The sequence below is a fragment of the Nothoprocta perdicaria genome, unplaced genomic scaffold, assembly GCF_003342845.1.
Source record: "Nothoprocta perdicaria isolate Ctin4 unplaced genomic scaffold, notPer1 scaffold_114, whole genome shotgun sequence".
Lineage (NCBI taxonomy): Eukaryota > Metazoa > Chordata > Aves > Tinamiformes > Tinamidae > Nothoprocta > Nothoprocta perdicaria.
Window position 1 is genome coordinate 1070901 of NW_020454250.1, and position 23275 is coordinate 1094175.

The 23275-nt window shown below is 36.0% G+C and overlaps 1 protein-coding gene across 1 annotated transcript in view; it reads right to left on the bottom strand.

Annotated features, from left to right (window-relative positions):
• The window catches only part of LOC112959301 (contactin-associated protein-like 4), a 221809-nt gene that overhangs the window by 60718 nt on the left and 137816 nt on the right, over positions 1-23275 (bottom strand). Inside the window, exons 5-9 of the mRNA XM_026053304.1 lie at positions 17120-17323; positions 16784-16968; positions 14576-14719; positions 11811-12072; positions 1511-1660 (exon numbers count right to left, since the gene is read on the bottom strand). Coding sequence (XP_025909089.1) covers positions 1511-1660; positions 11811-12072; positions 14576-14719; positions 16784-16968; positions 17120-17323 — 945 coding nt within the window. The remainder of the gene's footprint in view (positions 1-1510; positions 1661-11810; positions 12073-14575; positions 14720-16783; positions 16969-17119; positions 17324-23275) is intronic.

Here is a 23275-nt window from a genome sequence, read left to right on the forward strand (position 1 = left end):
GCACACAGAAACATGGTATGCATTTTGATAAATTTAGACAGCCAAAATGCCTTGTTTGCATTTTGGCATTGGTTAGACATGAAATTTTAATACACAATTTTCTAAATTCAGAAGCTTTCTTTTTTTTTTTTTTTTCCTTAAGTTTTATGACATACAGAAGATGCTGATTTGACTGTGAAACTTAATTCAGAGAATCTGAAGACTGTGGATATGCAATTAGCATTTTCAGTCTTCTTGGCATTAGTTTGCTCATCAAAAGATAAACAGAAATGTCTTGCTGAATAACTTAACTGGACCTGCTGCTTTTTGCAACTGCCCACATATCTTTTGATCTGTGCACCTGGGCCATCAACCCTGCAATATTCACTGGTGCAAATCACATAATGAGAGATTAGTGAACAAGCACCTGTTTAGAAAGAAAGAATTAAAAAGTGTTTTCTCTTTATCCAAAGCCAATGCCCTATATCTTTCTCTGATTATTATCTAAAAGAGATAGTCTTTAGCAGAAATAGCTTTGTCTTTAGTAGAAATAGCTTAATGCCAAATTTGAAATCATTTCAGAAGCCGTATGGATGCTCCAGTAACCATTCCTAGATTTTGTATTGTGAGAATGTAATATATTCAAAGTCCACTTTTTTTTCAAGAGAACTGATCTGTGGATAATTACGTGCTCCATAATCATTTAGAGTTGTTCATGTTTGTCACTTTTCTCGGGGATCAGAATAAATAAATAACTAAATTAATTAATTAATAAAACTTTCTTGAGACAAAGCATTTGGCTAGTTTTGAGTAATGTATTTGGATATGGTTTAATATTACTGTTATGCAGTCCATTCTCTATAGGTTCAGGTTCATTATAATTGTACATCGCTATTTGTAGAAACGTGCTTAACAGCAAAGTTACTTGTTGACCTTCCAGAACTTGTGTACGAGGGGATTTAGACATAAATAGTGCTCCTGTGAGAGAAAAAGAAGCATCTAAATCTAGCTTTTAAGCACAAGTTATATTCTCCATTCATAGCAAAGCCATGGTACAGTGATAAAAATCTATTTGAGAGTGCTTATTATGCATAGGATATATATGAACCTAGTGAGAATATTTGCACAAGTAAATAAACATGTACTTTAAGGGAAAATTTGAAGTAAGTCCAGGGGATGATTCTCACATGGATCTAACAATAAAATGAAGGTGTAGTATGAGAGATCTCAACCTGCTTATGACTGTCTGATTGTCAGTCAGAACCAACAGGAGTTATTAAAACAGCATAATATTAGAAAACTATGCTCTAAAAAGGGAAAAAGAATTTGGGTAGTAATTTATGCTACCCAATATTACAAAACAATGAGAAAACACACAAACCTGTAAAACACATACTAGTACCTGAAAAAAACAAACTGAACAAAGAAGACTTGAGGCAAGTCTAAGTAATCTGAGTTTTTGACCAGGTATGCTAGGAAAATTTATATCTAACTATGGGATTCTCTCAGCTTAAATAAAAAAATATTTTACCTCCAAAGTAGAAAGTGTCTTCTGAATAAATATGCAGAGGTATGGAAGCATGAGTGGACATGGTCACATCATTGTCCACTGTTACAGTGATACGATTCCTTTTTGCAGAGAAAGAAACAGAATGCCACTCTCCATTATTTAATCCAGTACCTAGACAGAAAATAAAAGACATAGAATGAAATACATATATCTGTTATTTTTTATGTTAGCTAAACAATACATACTTCAAAGGAGAAGACTATTAATAGCAATCTGTAGCCTATGTAAAAATTCAGAATGATAATAAAAGAAAAAAAAACAAAAACAAAAACAAAAACAAAGGACACAATGCCTTGAGTAAAAACAGAACAACAGAACTGTTCATTTTCCTCACCTTCTGATAAAGAAAAATAAAAGTTCTTCAATGAATAAGAAAAACTTGCAGTAGTAATGGTCCTAATTATCAGCAATACATCCATTAATGTAGTGACCATGAAAAGTATCTTCTCAATCTAAGAAGGCTATCAAGACATCATGCTGATGGCTGATAAAATATTTTAAGCATAATACAAATTTTCACTATTACAAGGGATTTCTTCATCTTTTAAAATCAAAAATAGTCATTATATTCCAGGAAAATAGAAAAATCTTGTAAGTCCTATAAGTTTCAGCAACTGCCATGTCAATGTCACAAGATTTTTCTTCTTTTTCAGCTATTAGCTATCCGTTTTACATAAAATGCATGGATAAATTCTGGAGCTATTTGCTAAGAGTTTATAGTCTAACATCAATTTATACTATCTCTAGACGTATGCTACCGCCAAGCAATAAAACTAAAGTGCTAATTCTGAAAAGTACTTATATATATTCACACACACTTTAATACGTTTTATTCAGGGTAACATATAATAACATTATTAAATTTAAGTAGGAGTTATAAGTTCATCATATTCTTGAGTACTGTTTAATCAGTACTTCTGCTTCTTTCAGCTAAAATTATCACCTCTGAATTAGATAATGTGTTTTCTTGACTGCTCAGTGGTTCTGGATTTCTCTGTTTAACTTTCATGCATTTATGTGCACTAGAATTGTTTGCAATCTGTAACATATCCTAGTGTTTAATGATTTTGTTCAAAACAGAAGAACAAACCAAAATAGAAGAATAAGTAGGTAAAAATTTCAGCATAACTAGGATCCATATATTGTTAACCACAGAATAAAACCAGCACATAATCATCACATAAATACGTGATCTTTTTGAAAATATCTCTAATATTTTAAATACAATACTTGACATATACAAAATTTCTATAGATTGTTTCCTTACTTCAACTAGTGTTATGGAATGCACATGCAGAAACCTTATCCTCTAATAACACTAAAATTTTGCTTTATCTCCACTCTTAATTGTATTATATGCAAACTCTAGACAGCAGATCATTTTGTCTCTATGTGACCTTTTCAGGAAAGATTCAAATGAAATGCAAGGAAATATGGAACCTTTTTCACAGGTGTCTTGCAGAATCCTTGAAATTACTTATTCTGGCTCCAGTCTTCCATGAGAAGTGGTATTGAGGATGCATTTGCAAGTCTGACCTCCCGGAAGCCACAGCAATATATCTATGTCCATGGTGAGTAATTAGTAGAACACTTGACACCAATATTCTGGATTAAATCATGTTTGTATTTTCTACTTCTACAAAGGTCCCTCCTAATGGCATAGAGATAGACTTTCTACTAAAAGAAAAATTGGAAACCTTATTTCACACAGTATACTATAATATTAAAGCTATTATGTCTCGCTACCAAAAGGTCACCCACAGAAGGGTAGTCTTTTGGTAAAAAAAGGATTTATATAGCTCTACAGGCAATGCGGAGGGAATAACTGCACTTTTCCTATATTTTCAAGGTCTCAGATTGCTGAAGAAGTTCCTTTGGACTAGTGGCAGTCAGTATAATTTACTGTAACCTTCAGGCTAGTGTATTTTATGTTAGGATGGCATAGTACTGAGCTGAGGATCAAGCAAATATATATACCTAGAGCCTTAGTGCTCTAGGTATATTTTCATTATGTAATCTGCTGCAGCTCCACAGACATTTGAAAAATGAAGTAGAAAAACTGCTAGAGAAATATTACTGCTGCCTTGCAGTGTCAGGGGCATAGATGAGTCACACTTTATCCTGAAGTTTTTAGATTTCACAGGTGTTGTTATATATCTCCCCTATTATTTTTTAGTACTATTTTACAGCTAGAAATCATAAAACAAATCAAAGGGTTTTACCAACTACAACTCAAAAACTAACGAAGAATCACAAACAGATAAAGTGTTCTTAGATCTTTTATACCTCTTTCAACCTTTGTGAACTACAGACTCTTTAATCAAAAGTATAATAGGTATGCTAAAACTGAGAATATTAATTTTTTACTTAAAGCACAACAAATTAAACCTGAAAAAGACTCTTTCCCAATTTGCCGTGCTGTAATCAGTTTTCTTATATAAATCACCATAGAATGATCCTTTAATAGGAAATTGTAAAATGCACACAAAGTATAGCACTGCTTGTATCATTGTACCTTTAAAACCAACTGGTTTTAGAAAAGCAAAAGATTCTACCACAATTTTTTTCTTTCCCTATGTACTCTTCTTTCCAGATTCACTTCTCATCCATCAAAGTTCTCACTTCTTTCATCTCATCTTTAATTTTTAGTTAACTCAAACAACTGTTTCCTCATTTACATCTCTTCAATATTCTAGGTTTTCATTTGATTACACTAAAAAAGCATTCTGTAATTTTATTTCAGTGAAAGAATGACAATTACTTTTAATTCCTTGTGTTGTATGGTTAAAGATGGTCAACAACAAAGAAATTGATTGCATGAATGGCTGAAGTAGAAAAATCATTTGGTTACTGATAATGAGGTTATTTGACTTTCCGAATTCTTGTTTTGTTTACTATACTTCACTGTATTGATATACTCAACGGTAATAGGAGTAATATCTTCTTTCCTCTTCAATAGCCTGCCATGATTATAGCTCTACGCATGTCCACCTAGCTCCAAGAAAAGTATAAGCTTCCCGAAAGTCCCTTTCATTAAATCTAGGAACTGAAAAAGCCATTAAATGTATTAAATGATACATGCCTGTGTGAACATTTCCTTGTGTTAAGGTGTGGTATGACACTACATATGCATGATGAAGGGGAAGGGACTAGTGACATATCCATTTCATGTGAAAATGGTGTTGAACCTATCAGGCATTTTAAAAATGCTTTACCAGGAAATGCATGAGGAAAAAATAACAATCATATTATTATTAATGCATATTAATGTAACTGTTAAACAGGATTTCCATATATTCAAAATACTTGCACATCATTTAATATTTAAATAACTTTGATATTTACGTGACAAAAAAATCTGAAGGTCTTGCAGAGCAATGACATATGATCTTATGAAAGAATATATCAAAAGTGCATGTAACTTATTGTGAGATTAATGAGAAAGAGAAAGCTTTCAGATAGGTTAGAAATAATTTGTAGATTAGTCTGAAGTATAACCTCCAGATTCAATGACTATTAGCATCATTTAATTAAAAAATGCATAGAAAGACAGGTTTGTATGAAGAAACTGAATAATAATATTTTAAACATTCTTACATATTGTAATTCACTTTAGGCTCATCATTCGAGAGAAATTAACTTCGTGTCCATTTCTTTTTGTAATCTATGTTATTTTTTGTGAATATTTTATGACCAACTCACAAAAGAGGCTACAAAGGAACTATATTAAGCAATTCTTCTGCAAAAGAAGTATACAATTTATTATAACTTAATTACTCATGAATTAATATACCATTCTCCTCATTTTAATATGGCTGAAGAAATCTTTAAAAAACTGATAGTAATGAATTCTAAGAACAGTTCACAAAGAAATATGCTCTAATTTAATTATCAAATTTTGTGTGTGTGTGAAAGCCAGGTCATAAATCTCTGCCTGTAGGGGAACAAACTTGTCCAACCATCCATAATTTAATTACTCAATCTTCAAATGCAGACTTTATTCACTTCAGTGAATGCAGCAACAATAAACACTTCAAAGGCTCAGAAAAAAGTTCACTGTATGGTTTTACTAGATAATTTCCTTCTCAGAAGAGAATAAGTTGTTTTTACAGTACTTTCTGTCTTCACAAGGACAAATACTGTTCTACCTGTTAGACGTTATGAACAGTAAGTTGAAAGTGATAGAATGTTGTTAAATTCTGTTTCAGGATTGAGTTTCAAGCCTTATTTTGAGGTTCTTCAGTTTATGTGTTATATATGTGACTACAAGTTTGAAGTTGAATAATTTGCCTTATGTGTAAAAGTGCCAGCACCTCAATTGGTCTGTTGAAATGACACTTCATGTCAGCAATTTCTTTTACATGTATCATCTAATTGAACTGCAACTGAAATAGCATCTAGAAAGCCAAATACATCACTGTTAACTACATACCACTGACATTCTTCCGAAAGAACTGACATTTTCAAATGATATGCCTGGGGAAAATTCTTGTCATTAAAATGGTATTCTTTGTGCATCAGTTATTTCAGATTACAACAAATACCAGGACTGATCCTACTGTCACTCACAGAAACAGGATCAAAGTATTTATGCAATTCTCAACATTACCCACGATCATGACAAGATCACAATCCTTTCTGAGTTAAAATAATCAACTGTTTTAAATTTTACATGTAATCACTATACACCTGCAGAGAGATAATGAGCTCTAGAGTTATGTTTAACTTTTTTTTTTTTTTTTTTTTTAAATTCCCTTACAGGAATTTACGTTTTGAGTCAGTGAAATAAGGAATGAATCTAAAAGAACCAACTGTGGTATTGTAAAGATGCAGAAAAAAAGATTTAGGTCCTGTCTCCAAATCCCAAGATTATTTATTTGCTCTACGTGGTTATTCTTCGCTCCGTCTGCCTTATATTGCCAAACTTACAAAATCACAGAATCACAAAATGGTTAAAGTTGGAAGGGAACTCTAGAGATCAATGAGTCCAACCCCACTGCTCAAGCAGGCACACCTAGAGCATGTGGCACAGGGTGGCATTCAGGCGGGTTTTGAAGACCTCCAGAGAAGGCGACTCCACAACCTCTCTGGGCAGCCTGTTCCAGGACTCTGTCACCCTCACAGGAAAGAAGCTCTTGCTCACATGTAGATGGAACTTTCTGTGTTTCAGCTTATTCCCACTGCACCTATCACTGTCCACCACTGACATGAGTTTGGCCCCTTCCTCCCTACATTCTCTCCTCAGCTATTTGTACAGGTTGATAAGATACCCTCTCTATCTTTTCTTCGGGCTAAACAGGCCCAACTCAGTCGATCTTTCCTCATACATTACATGCTGCACTCCCTAAATCATCTTTGTCGCCCTACTCCGGACCCTCTCTAGAAGCTCCATGTCCCTCTTTTTGGGGAATTCTTACAAGATAATGGGCATTTGGATGGGATGTACCCGAGCAACCCAGTATTCCAAATAACACAGACCTAGATGAAGGACACTCAAGGGCAAGGAAGCAGGGAGAAAACACAAAGCAGCTAACTCCCAGATGCACCAATTAAAAAGGATGTACCCAGCCAGGCAGAAACCACAAGTCACCCTGTGAACCGCTCACACCAGCCTATCAGCATCGGCGTAAGTTCACATGACATTTGGCAATGCACCAATCGGAGAATGTTAGCAGGCAGGTGACTAGCTCTGGAGTGTATAAAAGATGTGGAGGTTGGCAGGAAAGTGACTCATGCTGATCATATTGGTTGCTGCATGAAGTTATTTATAGAGCCCTTGTTGTCATTTGGTGCCTGAACAGGGACACCGACCAGCACTCCTTAATGGGAATAGAACACTGGATCAGGCTGAAAGAGGAAGCAGGCCAAAATATCCTCACTGCCTTGGTGAGAAGACCGAGCCTCGATGGAGTCGGGAAGAAGATGTATTGTTAGCCGTCTGCGAGATGAAAAGATAATCTCAGCCTGATCAGGTGAGTCGGGGAGGGGATGGGGTCGACGACTAAGAAATAAGAAGCAGTCGTAAACCTACTCCAACATATCCTCTCTAAGAGAGGGATAAGTTGGATAAGTTATGAGGTGAAAGCCTTAGAAGACTTAGTGGTTTGGGCACTGGATAGAAACCTCATCCCTGGGATTGGTGCAGCATTGAAGTTGTCCGCCTGGGAAGCCATAGGGCAGAGCCTGTGGGACAAAATAAGTGATGGAAAGAGAGAAGCTACACAGTTTTCTACTCTATGGAAATTAATAACAGAAAAGTTGCCTGAGATGAGAAGTGAAAGAGTTGCTGCAGCTTCTGCCTTTGCCTCTTTAACCTCGGCTGAGCCGGAAGATTTTCCCTCGAACCCCTCCATTTTCTCCTCTATGTTTTCTAATTGCATCTCCGATTTTGTGGTGCCAGCAACTGTCCCCTCTCCCACTGCAGGACAAAGTTCTGTCGTCATTCCTGTAGGGAGGGATGCCTTGCCAAGGGCTTCCCCTGAGGCACCTTTTGCAGTATATGGGTCCGAATATGCACTTAAAGCCCCACCTGATTCAGATCAAGGCATGGATCTAGGTGTGGAATCTCCTGTGGCTTGTGTGGATCTGCCTGACAATCCCCCAGATCCAGGACCTGTAGACCCTGAACAAGAGCCAGATCTGTTTCTGCCCGATCTGCATGACTGGTGCACTAAGCTTTCAGAGTGCAACATAACAACGGAACTCCAAAAGTGTTAAGAGAATGGGCTGACAGCTCCTGTTACTGTGAACTTACGGGAGATGGTAATCTCCTGGTAATCCCACTGGGTCGTGCCACACAACTGGAAGCTACAGGATAATATGACCAAGATTACAGTGAGCCGAGTTGGGCTGGAAGGTTGGCTCCAGTCGTTAGGAATAGGAGAACAGCTCTGAGATTTAATAAAGGCAATTGGTGTTGTGTTCATAGTTCTGTTAACCTTACTAATGTCAATTCCATGTTTATTGTGGATGGTTCATAGTTCTGTTAACCTTGCTAATGTTAATTCCTTCTATGTTGCAGATTGTTCAAGGGATGGTAACGAAAATGATCAACACAGCCTGGGTTGCTCAATAACAAAAAGGGGGAATTGTTGGGGAATTCTTACAAGATAATGGTCATTTGGATGGGATGTACCTGAGCAACCCAGCATTCGAAATAACGCAGACCTAGATGAAGGACATGCAAGGTCAGGGAAGGAGGGAGAAAACACAAAGTAATCAACTACCAGATGCACCAGTCAGAAAGGATGTGCCCAGCCAGGCAGAAACCACAAGTCACCCTGTGAACCGCTTGCACCAGCCTATCAGCATCGGCATAAGGTCATGTGACATCTGTCAATACACCAATCGGAGAATGTTAGCAGGCAGGTGACTAGCTCTGGAGTGTATTAAAGATGTGGAGGTTGGCAATAAAGTGGGTCATGCTGATCATATTGGTCATCATGTTAAGTCCTTTATAGAGCCCTTGTTGTCACCCTCTAGCATAAAGGTGTCCAGAACTGCCCCCAATACTCCAGATGCAACCGTCTCAAAGCTGAGGAGAGGAGCAGGATCCTCTGTTGCCCTTGACCTTCTGGCAACACTTCTCCTGGTGCAGGCCATGATCTCACTGGCCTTCTTGGCCACTAGGGACAGTCATCCAATCATAGAAGGCTATCAGGTTCCTCCTGATAAAAAAACTCAATACAAAACTCCACTCAGTTTTGTATTGTGCACAAACTTGCTCACGGTCCACTCTGCCCTCTCATCCAAGTCATTGATGTGCAAATTGAACAGCACTGTGCCCATTACTGAGCCCCGGGAGACACCACTGACCACAGGCCTCCAACTGGACTTGGCCCCATTTATCACCACTCTCTCCGCTCTGCCATCCAGCCACTGCCCACCTGTCCAGTCCACGCTTCCAGAGAGCTTTCCTATGACGATGTTACGGGAGACAGTGTCAAAAGCCTTGCTGAAGTGAAAGTAGATAACATCCACAGCCCTTCCCTCATCCACCTGGCCTGTCATCCCATCATAGAAGGCTATTAAGTTCATCAATAATGATTTCCCCTCGGTGCATCCATGCTGACTACTCCTGATTACCTTATTTTCCTTCACATGCCTAGAGATACTCTATAGGATGAGCTGCTCCATCACTTTTCCAGGGATGGAGGTGAGGCTGACTGGCCTGCAGTTTCCCAGCTCCTCCCTCTTGCCCTCTTTGAACACTGGAATGATGCTGGCTTTCCTCCATTCCTCTGGCACCTCGCCTGCTCTCCAGGACCTCTCAAAGATGATGAAGAGCAGCTGAGCAATAATCCCCTGCCAGTTCCCTCAGCACTCTAGGGTGCATCCAATCCGAGCCCATAGATTTATGGGTGGCCAGTTTTCCTAAGTAATCCCTAAGCCATTCCTCCTTGACCAGTGGATGACTGGTGAGCATTTTAGAAGAAAAGTGATAACTATTCTGTCTTTGTACAAAAAAAAAAAAAAAAAAAGAAAGAAAGAAAGAAAAAAAAAAACCCTCTCTTTTCATGTCTTATTTTTGCATAACCTTTTGAATTCTGAGGATTCCAAAAGGGTTAAGGTTTGGATTTTTACTACCTTGACTGCTGAGGTCATAACTCTAAATGGCATCATTCAGTTCCCTTTACATTTTTACTTGTAAAATTCCATGCTTTGATTCTTACCTGTCCAACAATAGGAACCCTCCTACCTTTTACAAGAGATCAAACCAGTAGGCGTCTTAATCTCATAAAGGTTTGCTGAGTACAATTTCAAACTGCATTTTTCCAACTTATTTTTCACATGTCCACTTTACTCGAACTAACTTGATTTCATTTCTAATAGTAATATTTCTGCTTCATGAATACTAAACTCAAAATGTGTTTTTTTATCAAATGTAAAATCTAGGATCATATTCCTTTTTTGGATGATGAACATTATGTTTTCTGCAGTCAAGTTACCCATTGTTTCTATAGCATATTCTGCAAAGTACAGGGCTCTGATCATCTTTATCCTGCTCCACTCTCAGTCATATTTCCTCATCTTTCCACATTCTGTGAAAATCCGTGAAACACCATCTCTCCTAATGGGAATTTATCTCTCATTACCTTCTATAACACAGTGGTAAAATCCACCTTGCTTACATAACAGATGAGAAATGCTGAGCCAGTTCCCATGCACAGAGTACCAGAGCAGAGTATCCTTTAAAAATCACCACTAAGTGAAAACTTCGGTGACACCAATCACATGACAACATTACTGCCCCTCATCCTTTTTGGAGCAGTCATGGAAGATGGAGTAGTTGTCAGTTAACTCACTTATAGTTAAAAAAAATGATTTCTGGTTTCACCAGCAGCCTCAAATCAAAACATATCAGCTCAGAGAAAAATCCAGGAGCCCTTGCTCTCAAGCTGTGTGAAAATGCAACAGGAAAAGCTGGGAGCTGCTGCTTAAGATTCTCATCAGACATTCTCTGTCATGACTGAATCTTTCTACGTGTCCTTCCTTCTCTAGTGCTAATACGCTCATTTTGAAGCAGGAGAATTGGTCAGAAGAAAAATAAAGAGCATGTTGTCTGGAAACCTCTGCTCTGACCATGGGGCTTCTTTGAAATCAATGCACACTACCAAGCACAAATGATCTAGTCTCCATTTAGAGATTAACTACAAAAATGGCCCATTAGCCATTCAGTCTCCTCATTTGCCTATTTCTTTTTGTCCTTACCATGAATCTTAATGTGAAATGAAACTTTCCTTAGATTTTTGGAATCTAAAATAATATTTGGCATTCTGTGCCCAAACATAACAGAAAGCTTTTCAAATGAAACCTCTAGGAAATAATATAACACTATATACATATATACACAGATTTATATACACATGACTTGATCCCATTTGGAAACAGTGACAAATGTCGACATCTTAACACCTGCGTTTGGTAGAGCAAGAAATTAATGTTTTTACATTTTACAAATGAAAAAGATGCTCAGATCTCTAATAATAATCAGATTATAAATATGAACTTTATATATGCAAACTAAGGACTTTTTCATGTATATTCTTTCAAGTAATATTTAATCAAATAATCACAGAAAGAGATATATATTTGCACATGTGGCAGAAAAGAACTGTTTTAGAAACATTTGGGATTAAAATTCAGATCAGTAGGGATCAGTTACGCACAAATCCATCATAGAACCAGTTCACTGATAAATAACATGACTTATTTTCCCATGCAAATAATTTTTTTTGTCTTTTCTCTCAATTTTTGTTACCTGCAGTGATGTCACTCAGTGCTTTTCCTTGTTTATGAAGACTCACTTTAACTTTCCCATCACTCAGATACAGGAGAAGACCACCTGAAGCTTGGTGTAGTTTGGCAGACAACAGAGGTCCCTCTTTGTTCCAGGTGCGAAACTGGAAACTGATGGAAAGTTCTTCTTGCCCTGAAGTGCCAGGCAATGCAAGGTAACTGCTGGAACTCAGGAATGTAACAGGAACTACTGGTGGCTCTACACATGAGAAGGACATGTTGCCCTAAGAAAAAAGGAAACAAGGACAGCGTTAAGAACATTTAAATAAAAATATTCATGGGAATGGTTATTTGAGAGGCCATGGGATTTTGTATGGAAACCATACAGTTTAAAAACGTTATGAATAGAACCTAATAGTTACAATTCTTGGATGTGTTAAATTAAGGATCAAGTGTGAATATAAAAGAATGTATCATTTTGAGAAATATTTATCAAAGTGTTTATCCAGAACAGATTTACCTATGGTGGAAAAGAGTGGTAAGAATCTATAATGAGTGAATGAAGTGAGAGTCTACATTACCTAGGTAACTAAATGGTATTTCAGGATTTACACAGACCTAATTTGTTTCTGTTTTGGTTGAGCCTCAGGAAGTACTAGAGATCTGACAGATTTCTGAATGTTAGAGGAAATGCCACTAAATGCAAAGCTTGGTTCATATATTTGCAGGAGTACAATGCTAGGCAGAAAATTTTGGATTGGGTTACTATTTAGAGGAAAAATCATTTTATTGGACCAGGGAACAACCCTGGAGATGTGCATGGACCTTAAAGTTCATTTTCACGAATAATCAGAGAACATTGTGTATATGGACTCCTAATACTTTCAAATGTATGTTTTGAAAACATGTATAGTTAAAATGTATAACATACATTTAAAAAATATAAACATTTAAAATGTATAACATTTTATCGAGCAGGATCTCTACTTTCTAGAAGGTCCAAATCGATCATATCATAAGCTGTATTTAGATACCTAATCTTTAATTTGTGCTTGACTGTTTCCGAAATCACTGGTTCTTAGATACTTAAATAAAGATGAGGATGTATGACAAATCCTGAGCTTAAGCTGCATACGCAGTTATACTGAATGACAAAAATAAGGAGACTGGAAGAGAAAAAACCTATTCTCTGGGTCTAACATCACAGTTAATTAATATTTTGTGTCTCTTCCTAGTGATACAAGATGTGCTTTGATCTAATGACTTGCCTGCCTTATTTCAACTATAACTAATTTGTTCCAAACAGAGGATTGCAAGAAGAATAATATCCCAGGAAAATCAAATACATTTAACTTCCATTCAACAAACAACTTTCAAACTTTTAAGCATATATAAAACTTTGACCTTCTGAGAGTGGAAAGTTTAAGAAAAATACCCACGAGCCTATGGCAAAGCAAGACATTATAGTTCATCTGTTTTCACTTCCTTCAAGGAAGATACGTAAATAAATAAAAGCAATCTTATGAACTGAACTGCAGAGAGATAGCCAACTGAACTGACCCATACTCAAGAGGCAATCATTGAACTAATAAACCTCGTTAAACACTAAAAGCTTACCATCTGTACATTCCCCTCTGCATTATCTGGACATCTGCCTGACACTGTCTCAGCCTGTATCCTGATACTGGCCGTTTAACAAGAACTCTGTGGTAACGTATGGACTTTCTGGCACATAAAACATTTTCTAAATAGCTCAGAAAGTATCACAACAGTTTATATTGTTTGAGTTAAAGATGATATTATCTTCTCTACGAATAATTTTGAAGTGTTCTTTCCACTACTCCGTAGAAACTGTCTTGTAGCAGCCCTTCCCCCCAACATCTACCAACATCACAAATATGATATGGAGGTATCTGTTTAGATTTTGAAATACTTCAAATGATGCTCACATGAGAAATAAAGTAAATTAGGGGATCTGACATACATCCTTTTTTTGTTTGTTTGTTTGTTCATGTTTTCCTGAGACAGTGGACTAGATCTGATAGAAGCTGTTTTGAATCCAAAATATTTGCAACTGGAAAGCATTTGACATTTACCTGGAACTTATTCTTCATATCCTATCTCCGTGTCTACTGAAGATTTTAAATATTATAAATTGTCCTTTTCCTAGCTTTAGAGAAGCAATGGACTCCTTAAAAGCTACAGAACACTCTTGTTAACACATATGCTGAAAGTTATTAAGTCATTGAAACCAATTCTCTAAATGGTAGGGATTTGTCTACAACAGCTGCTGGCAGTGTCGCAATAAAGGAACTACACTCGTCAATCTAAATTACAGATTTTAAAGCAAACGGAGTTTAAATTGACAAATTATTTATCAAAATTATAATACTTTACAGAAAGTAGAATATAGCAGTATCTTTGGTAACAGAATGCTTATAAAAAATGGTGTATCTGCTGGAATTCTCTCTAGTGGAGAGCAGAAAATACAGATAGAGCTTTGATGGCTTATATTTGCTTGTTTCTGTACCTGAACAATAAGATATCACACACATATCTAAATGGCTGTAGAATAGCTGAAAAATAAAATGTATCATCTTGCATGGTCTACTGAATGCATGTCTACAGCAGTAATGATATATTTAGGCAGTTCCTTTTTTTTATTTCATTGAGCAGTATAGATTTTGTCAGAACTGTGAATTTACATGTTGCATATGAAAGTGGTTGTGATCTTTTTATTTTCTTGTTTCTATTGATTTACTCTTTTTATATCTAGGCATCTCTTACCACAAAGGAGATCTGAGATTTTTGACTCTTGGCCACTTCAATAATGTTCATTCCATTACAATAAATATTTTCAAAACACCCATGAAAGTACTTGCGTGACAACATCCCTGATTTTCCAGGCACTGGGATCCCTCCAAAGCTGAGCTTAGAAAGAGAAGAAAAATCAATAATACTATTAAATAATTTTCTAGTGAAAAATGTTACCACTAGTGCAAGAACGGAAGTCAAAGACAGACTACAACTGACATTGCTTAGCTATTTCTTTGTGTCACATCCATGAATAAAAAAAAAAAAAAAAAAAATAGCAAAATGTAGACTCTAACAAGTTTTGAAATGTTGACATTTTTTGAGGATACTTTTACCAAAAGCATGGATGTAGAGTCTTGCCAGTCTTCAGCATCAATTACATTTACAATATCAAATGGAAGAAGGATAAAGTTGGGCAATGATTAAAGAGAAAAAAGAATGCTCTAACTTTCTAAGTAAATTTGAATCTGACTTCTGCATTAAAAAAAAATGTTTTTTTTTTTTTTGAGTTTAAATCTCAGTTTAAATGACAGTTTAAAATCCTTAATGAAAGGATTTTTTAAATCTCTGAATACTTAGGTAGCTTGTGCAATGCCTCCCGGTGATATTATAGTTTACCAACTTTCTAAAAGAAATAAGATATAATAAAAAGTAAAACAAATGCATGGAGATCTATGAAATTCAAAAATATCATTCTGAGTTAGGCCCTGAGGCAGAGCCTTTTACAAAGTAGCAGATTATTTTAGAAAAGGAATGTTACATGGTTGGTCTGAGTTATACCCTGGACTATATTTTTACTATTAAGCATCCTCACAAACAGGATATCATCTTGGGAGCATCAAGTTTCTTTTGGCACAGAGTCATTTCAAAGCTATTTTGATTGACATTCAAAATCACTGTAAAAAATGTTGATTTAAATTGAACTTCCTGAAAAATAATTTCTGAAAATAATTATTTAAATTTTATTTTTAAAGCAATAATTTTATTTACATTTTATAGTCGCAAAGCCTTTTGTAATCCCATAAGAGTTTTAATTACTAAATACAGTGACTCATTTTTTTGGGAGATCTGACATTTTTCAAGCTTTGCATTAAGAAAAACTCTGCTTCTGCTGATAACATCTGAAATGTGATCTGTAGTACAATGGAGGAAAAATATTAGTTGATTTAGTAAACTAAGTTTATTAGCCAACATTAGTTAAAAGTTATATGTATTTGTTATTGCTCCCCGCCTTTTTTCATACGATAGTTCAAACTTTGCCATTATGTCTTAGATTCCTAATTTTTAAACAGTTCTGTTTTTAATCCTATGAATAATATTCTTAAAAAGCATGCGACAAGAGCGAAAGTGAGCACTCAAAGCACCACTTTGAAACCTGTGACTTCTCAAGAGCAATGTTAGACAACTCTACAAAGTAATTTTAGAACATCTAAATCAATATTTCTCCTCATTATGTGCATTTGAAGTATCCTAAGAAATCATTTATTTTCCTCATATGACTCAGGCAAAATTCAGAATAATAACTCACACAAGTGAGTTAGTTGCCCCGAAAGTGGGTGTTACGTTGTTAATTTAGAAGTTGAATTGATAAATTAATGCAGATTTGCAGGTTCAAGTAGGCTCACTCTATTCTAGTACTCATCATTTCATCCTAAAAATAGCGAGTAAGCATTATTCACCAACTTTTAGGCCTTGAAATAATGTTTGAGAAAATTTTGCACAACATTACACACTCCTTTTTAGGAATCTACCATTTATGCAAATGAGATTTGCTCACTGCACATATGCCAGATTTACTAGGAATTTAAATTTTAACCTAACACTTCTGAAATGAGCTTAAGCTATACTGATTTATCATAGTTTTCATCAAATTATAAGATTGTGTGATTTGGGGCTCCTTCTTCTGTTTTCACAGTGTTCAACATGTCTGTAGTTCTACTAGAACAAAAGAAACAGTAATAATTTCAGAGATGAAAAAGATAATCTACAGAAAACTTGGGGCTGCAAGTAAGCTAAGCGTTAGTAAGCTGAGAAAATCTCTCTCCAAACTATTTCTTCAGGAGATAAAATTGCCTAAAGTCTTAAGCTCTGCAAATGTCTCTGTTTTATCACCTCTGCTTATTTCATTGCATTTACATAACAAAGTTAATAAATGTAATAAAGGTAAGGTAATTTTCACACCTCATAATCAAGGTCCAAATAACTGAATTCTCTTTTTGCATGAAAATGATTTGTGTGTTTATCCACTGTAAAGTTTACTTGATTGTTAAAATGCTCAATGAGGACAGAATGCCAATGCTGATCATCCAAAAGGCTTCCCAGGGTAATATTAATTTGGGCATTAGAAGAGTAAGTTTTAGCATCACCTTGAGAGGAGAAAAATAATAAAGTATTAGTTCCACATTAAAAAAAAAAAAAAATCAAAAATATATTGTTAGCTCACAATACACTATGCAATAAAATGAGCTTAAAAAAGGAGCTTTATTCCAATCACATTAGACCGAATAAAACTGTTACCTAAATTAATGAGTAAGGACAGCTTTCCTTTAATTAACTCCAGTGTTATATGGTCTCCATTTTGTGCTTCTCTGTGGAGTAGAATTCCATCACTTTGTAGTGCCTTAAACTTCAGAGACATCACATCTTTCAGTGCACTCATGAGTTTTTGACTAGATCTGTAAATTAGACAACTTTTCCCATCAAAACCAATCACCTCAGATCCTAGAAATAAACAAATAAAGATAACATATAATGCTATGTCTAAAAGAACAGTTTCATATGATTTCAGTACTATGAGAGCACAGCACTAACATTCGTGCTTTCATATGTGACCTGAAAGGATTTTGTTAATGCTCTCCCAAGTATTCCACAAATTTTAAGCCTAGCAATGCTGCTTTCACTAAATTGTAAAACAAGGTGAGCTGAACAGGTTACAGCTTATAACCATGCCAAAATCATATATGGAAGCATTTTTGTTGCCTTGGAGCCATGAAGCACATCAGTTATACAGAAAAGCAGAATTGGTTAGAGTGAGAATTTCTGCTAATTTTATTTTTAATTAATTCTAAATACTAAAATAAATAAGAAGAAAACAAAACTCTATTATGTTAAACTAATTTTCACAGATTTCATCAGAGTTCATCTTAATTTGTTGATATTATGAATGTTATGTTGAATTGCATTTTGAATTGCTGATGAAATGCAGCTTTAGAGTTTGAATACAAGTTAATAATGACCTTTTATCCTCAGTCTTCCAGTACAGCCATACAGTCACAGAATCACACAATCATGAAATCACTGAGGTTGGAAGGCAACTCTGAAGTTCACCTAGATCAGCCTCCTTGTTCAAAGCAGAGTCAACTAGAAGAGGCTACACAGGGCCATATCCATGTGAGGTTTTAATATCTTCAACAGTAGAGACTCTACACTCTCATGGAGTAACCATTTCAGTTTTCAATTACCCTCATTGTATTAAAGGTTTTCTATGTTTAAATGTAAGTTTTTGTATTTCAGTTGGCCCATTTCTTCTTGTCCTATCACTGCTTGCCCGACCAAGAAGACCTTGGCTTCATCTTCCTTCCATCAGGCATTTATAAGCATTGATTGGATTTCCTCTGAGATTTCCCTTCTTGAGTTTCCTGCTTGTATGAGAGATGCCCAGTTAGTCCTTTAATCATCCTTGCAGCCTTTTGATAGACTTTCTAGAGTGTATATCTCTATTATACTGGGGAGCTCCAAACTTGACAAAACACTTCAGATGTGACCTCACTAGTGCTGAGTAAAGGGAAACGATCAACTTCCACAAGCTGCTCTTCCCAGTGTACTCCAGGATGCCATAGGCTTTCTGTTCTGCAAGGGCACACTGTTGGCTCAACCACCTATCTTGGTGTTCACCAAACCCCCTGCCTTTTCTGCATAGTTAATTTCTAACTGATGAATAACCTTTTATTCTTTACTGGGTTATTTTCCTCCTTGATGAAGGACCTCCCTTTGTTGAACTTTACGAGGTTTCTGTCAACCCATTTGTTCAGTCTACTAAGGTTCCCCTGAATGGCAGAATACCAATAGTTTATCATCCATATCTTCCAAACTTATATCATCTGCAAAACTGCTTAGAGTATAGCTGGTCCCACCATTCAGGTCAACCATAAAGAGGGTAAAACAATATTGGTTCAAGTATTGAATATCTGGGAAAATCACACAAGTGACTAACTTCCAACTGGACTTTGTGCTGCTGATCACTTCCTTTTGAGCTTGACATTTCATTTTTCAATGACCTCAATGACTAAAGATCTACTCTGTACTTATCTATGAGAATGTTATAGGAGATGGTGTAGAAAAACTTCCTGAGGTCCAGATAAACAGCTTCTATTGCTCTCTCCCCATCTACCAAGACAGCCCTCTCATTATAAGAAGTCTGTGAGATTCGGCATCATTTTCCCTCCAAAACATCAGATCCATGCTGAATACTCCCATTCATCTTTTGTCCTTCTTATGTTTGAAAAGAACTTCCAGGGCTATTTACTCCAATATTGCCTCAGAAATCAAAATGAAGTTTGTAGTTCCTCTCTCATGCTCATATTTAAGATAGGAGTGACATTTGCTTTCTTCCAGTCCTCAGAAATGCCTTTTGATCACAACTTTAAAGTGTTGTCTCACAGTGACTTTGACCCATACCTCAGCACCAGGGTGTGTATCCTGTCAGGTCTCATAAATATGCATATATCTAGTTTGTTGGAACATTCCCCACTCCGCCCTGAGAATAAGTCTTCCTTGCTTCAGACTTTCCCATCAGTCTGGGAATTTGTGTAGGCAAGTATGACCAGTAGAAACTGAGGCAAAGAATGCATTGAGTTTATTTTTGTGTTCTTTGTCACCAGGTCCTCTTCCCTTTTCAACACCAGAAACACATTTTTTCTTAGCATTTGCTTTGCTGTTATGTACCTGTAAAAGTCCTTGTGTCGTTCACTTTCCTTGACAGATTCAATTTCAGTTGGACATAAACTTTCCTAACCACATCCCTACATTCTCAGGCACTCTGTGTTCCTCCTGAATCATGTGACCCTGCTCCCCCTCTTGTATGCTTCCTTCCATATATCTGAGTTTTATCAGGAGCCCCTTTTTCATGCATGCAGGTCAACATTGTTTTGTCTTCAAGTATCTTAAGCTTGAAGGAGATTACTCTTGAAAATCAACCAACTCGATCTCTCTTTTCTTTAGAGATGTTCCCCATGGCTCTCATACAGAAAGGTCCCTGAAGAGGCTACAGTCTGCTTTCCTGAAGTCCAGGACTGCAATCCTGATTTTTGTCTTATCCACTTCTCTTGGGATCCTGAACAACACCATCTCATGGTCACTGCAGACAAAGTTGCCTTCTAACTTCACAATGCCAAACAGTCCTTAGCTTCTAAGAATTAGGTCCAGTAGAAGGCCTTTCCTCATCTGCTCATCTGTGCTAGGATGTTATCATGAGTGCACCCCACAAAACTCCTGATTTGCTTATGCTCTGTCCTTCATCAAATACTGGAATGGTTAAAGTTGTCCTTGAGGGAAGAACACAAGGGTCTGGGAAGATGAAAGCTCATCCAGTTATCTAAAGAAGGCCTCATCTACTTCTTTCTGATCATGTGGTCCATTGCAGATACCCACAACAATGTCATTCATGTTAGTTGGATGGGCTAATCTTACCCCACAAACTCTCACCTATCTCATCACTCATCCCTGCTTGCAGAGCTCCATGTATCTATGTGCTTTGAAATAAAGGGTGCTTTGAAATAACGGGAGCTTCTGCCTCCTCAGTATGCTGGCCTTTCTTTCCCAATGAGATAGAGTCCATCCATATTCCATCTGTTTGTAACCTCTGAGCTTCCCACAGATCTGTAATTCCTTTCTTTGTTTCTCCTGCTGTGTGTGTATAGTGCATAGGCACTTTGAGGGAAGTGCCAAATTCTGTTATCTTCCCAATCATGCTTGACATATACTAAATCTCCTTTGGCTCTGTCACTAGTATCTTTGTGGAAGGGCACAGCCTGTGTGGCAGGCGACAGTCTGAATGACAGACAAGTCCTGTCAGTCTCACCCCAGTGTCTTGAATCTGAGCCCCAAAAAACACAAACATCCCTAAACAGATGGAGAAGGGTTGTTAGGGATGATGATAGAGGTGTTCCCTAAATAATCTCATTAGTAGATGGGGACTTCCATTTCTCACAGCAGGGAAGATGACAGAAGAGACTTTGATTCTATATGACAACATGCAAAATAATAAACTGTGAAGCTCCACAGATGTAAACAATCATAACACTGAGTATGCAAATATGTGTGCATACTTCCTGACTTACTCTGTCACATTTACACTTTCTATGACTATATTGAAAGGTAACATCTTATAAACTTCATGACAGTGCCCCAGGTAAATCTATTTTCTATTTCTGATAGTGTTTTATCTAGTTTCTTTCAAGGTCATATACATTTACTTTACCTGAAGAAAGAACTTATTTCAGTCCAATAATAGAAAAGAATATCTGTCAAAATCAGTGCAGATTGAACAAAACATACACAAAGGAACTGATAACACTATGAAAAGCTCATAGACTATTCATAGTTCATAAGAAGAAAAGGGTAATTGTCCTTGAAAGATACGTTTGTGAAATAAATGAAGATGTAAAGGACACTCAATAAAATGCAAAGTTATTTTTCAACTGACTGGTTGACTTCTTCCAAGTCAGTGGTAACCCATTACCTATTTATAAACTTTTCTTAGTTTCACCAAAAATAACTCTCTACATTGTTGGCATAGAAAAGAACTTAATAAAAATTAACTATACTATTTAAAGTCAGTCATTTATATTCCAATTTCAAATACTCTTGTCAAGTGAATGCAGCTATGTTTTTAAATGCAGTTTATTTTTTTTTCATTTTCCACACATTTGCTAATGTGTTTCAAACTTATAAAGAATTAATCTAGCAAGTCCACAAAGAATAAATATTAAATTCTACCGAGAAAGGAATTCTAGGTTGACTATTTTACTTCATATGTCATTGAATGAATGTGGACAGAAAAAGCATATATCAATGTCAAACTTAAAAATTTAAACAATGAACGATAAGTTTGATAGTCTCAGTAAAAGGTAGGCACTTTAATAATATAACTTTGTATATTATCATGTACATGTACAATCAGCTAACTTCTGATTATCTGTAAGTACTCATAACAGTACGGCTTTTATTAGTACTGGGAGCATCCTCTTGCTATTAGTTACTGAGAAAGCTAGGTGTGCAAGAAGGAAGGATATTGTTCCCTGCTCTCCAAAATGTCTTTCACTCTTTTGTAGTACTATTTCTTAAGCAGCAAACCTTACTTTGTCCAAATTTGGAGAACAAACAAAAATAAACTTTTTCCCCTATAAAAGAAGGAAAGATATTAATCAAAAATTTTATAAAGTTTCTCATCCGTATTCTATCTTCATCAGTTATGCATTACAATTATATATATATAAAATTGTGAAAGATAAAGTAGGATTTCCTAAAGATTTATCAGGATTTATCAGCTAAAATGCTCAGGGTGTTAAAATGCCTTCTTCATTTTTTGCCACTTATGAACAGCTTCTAATAGTTCTGGGGCCTGAACATCAGTCTCCAAGGTTTTTGTTCTCTAGTCATAGTTCTCTAGTCTAGTTATAACAGCAGTTATAAATAAGGAAAATCAAAAAGTATTAATTACTTTATAAATTCATATCTTATATTCCACAACTATTATTACAGAGATTTGCCCATTCTCAAATTACATTACTTTACTACTCTGTGAAAATACCTCTGGAGGTTAGTAAATACCTCTGAACAATCTGGAAGCTTGCTCATATACTGTTGGATCAAGAATTCTAGATATCTAGAAGAAAAACTTCAGCTGCAAAATTTTTGTTTGAAAAATGTTGACATGAAATTTTCCTTCATATTCAATTCAATTCATTTTTTTTTAATTTTTGATCCATAATCAGACACATCTAAAATTAATTTTTATAATCACATTCACACTAAACCCTTGAAAGCATATTGTCCCATATGTAAAAAGTGTGAGAAATCCTTTCCCTAACTATGTAGTTTTTTATTGATTTTATCCGTTCCATCTGTAAAGGAAATGCTCACAAAGTTTTATCTAGATCATTTCACAGCACCAGAGCCAGGACTTTGGCAGATTTTTTTTTTTTTTTTCTCACAGTATCTATGGTGAAGTGTTAGGTATAGCATCTAGTAGTGTTCACTTGCCAGTTACCTTTCTTCTGCAGTCATATATGACAGTGATTTTTGCATTTTAATGTATCTTTCTGCTTGTCATATGCACTAGTCGTTACTTTTTTCTCATTGTAGCTGTCATTACGGTCTTTCAGAGGATGGACGGAGCGAGAAAAAGTTGCAATGAAGTGAGAAAAGACTGTTCCAAAGAGATTTCTAAGTTCACTTTTTAAGTATCAAGGGATAGTTTAACTGGAACAACGTCAAGCATGATTTTGTCCTCGCAAGCTGACATTTCAGCAAGTAACAAATCACAGAAAGTTTTTGCAGAGATCTGTCAGTTTCTCTCGCCGCATACACTGAATAGGAAGAACCAGCAGTCAGAGTACAAGAGCTTCAGTTCTTTTGTTACCTTTTTTTTTTTTTTTTTTTTTTTTTTTTTTT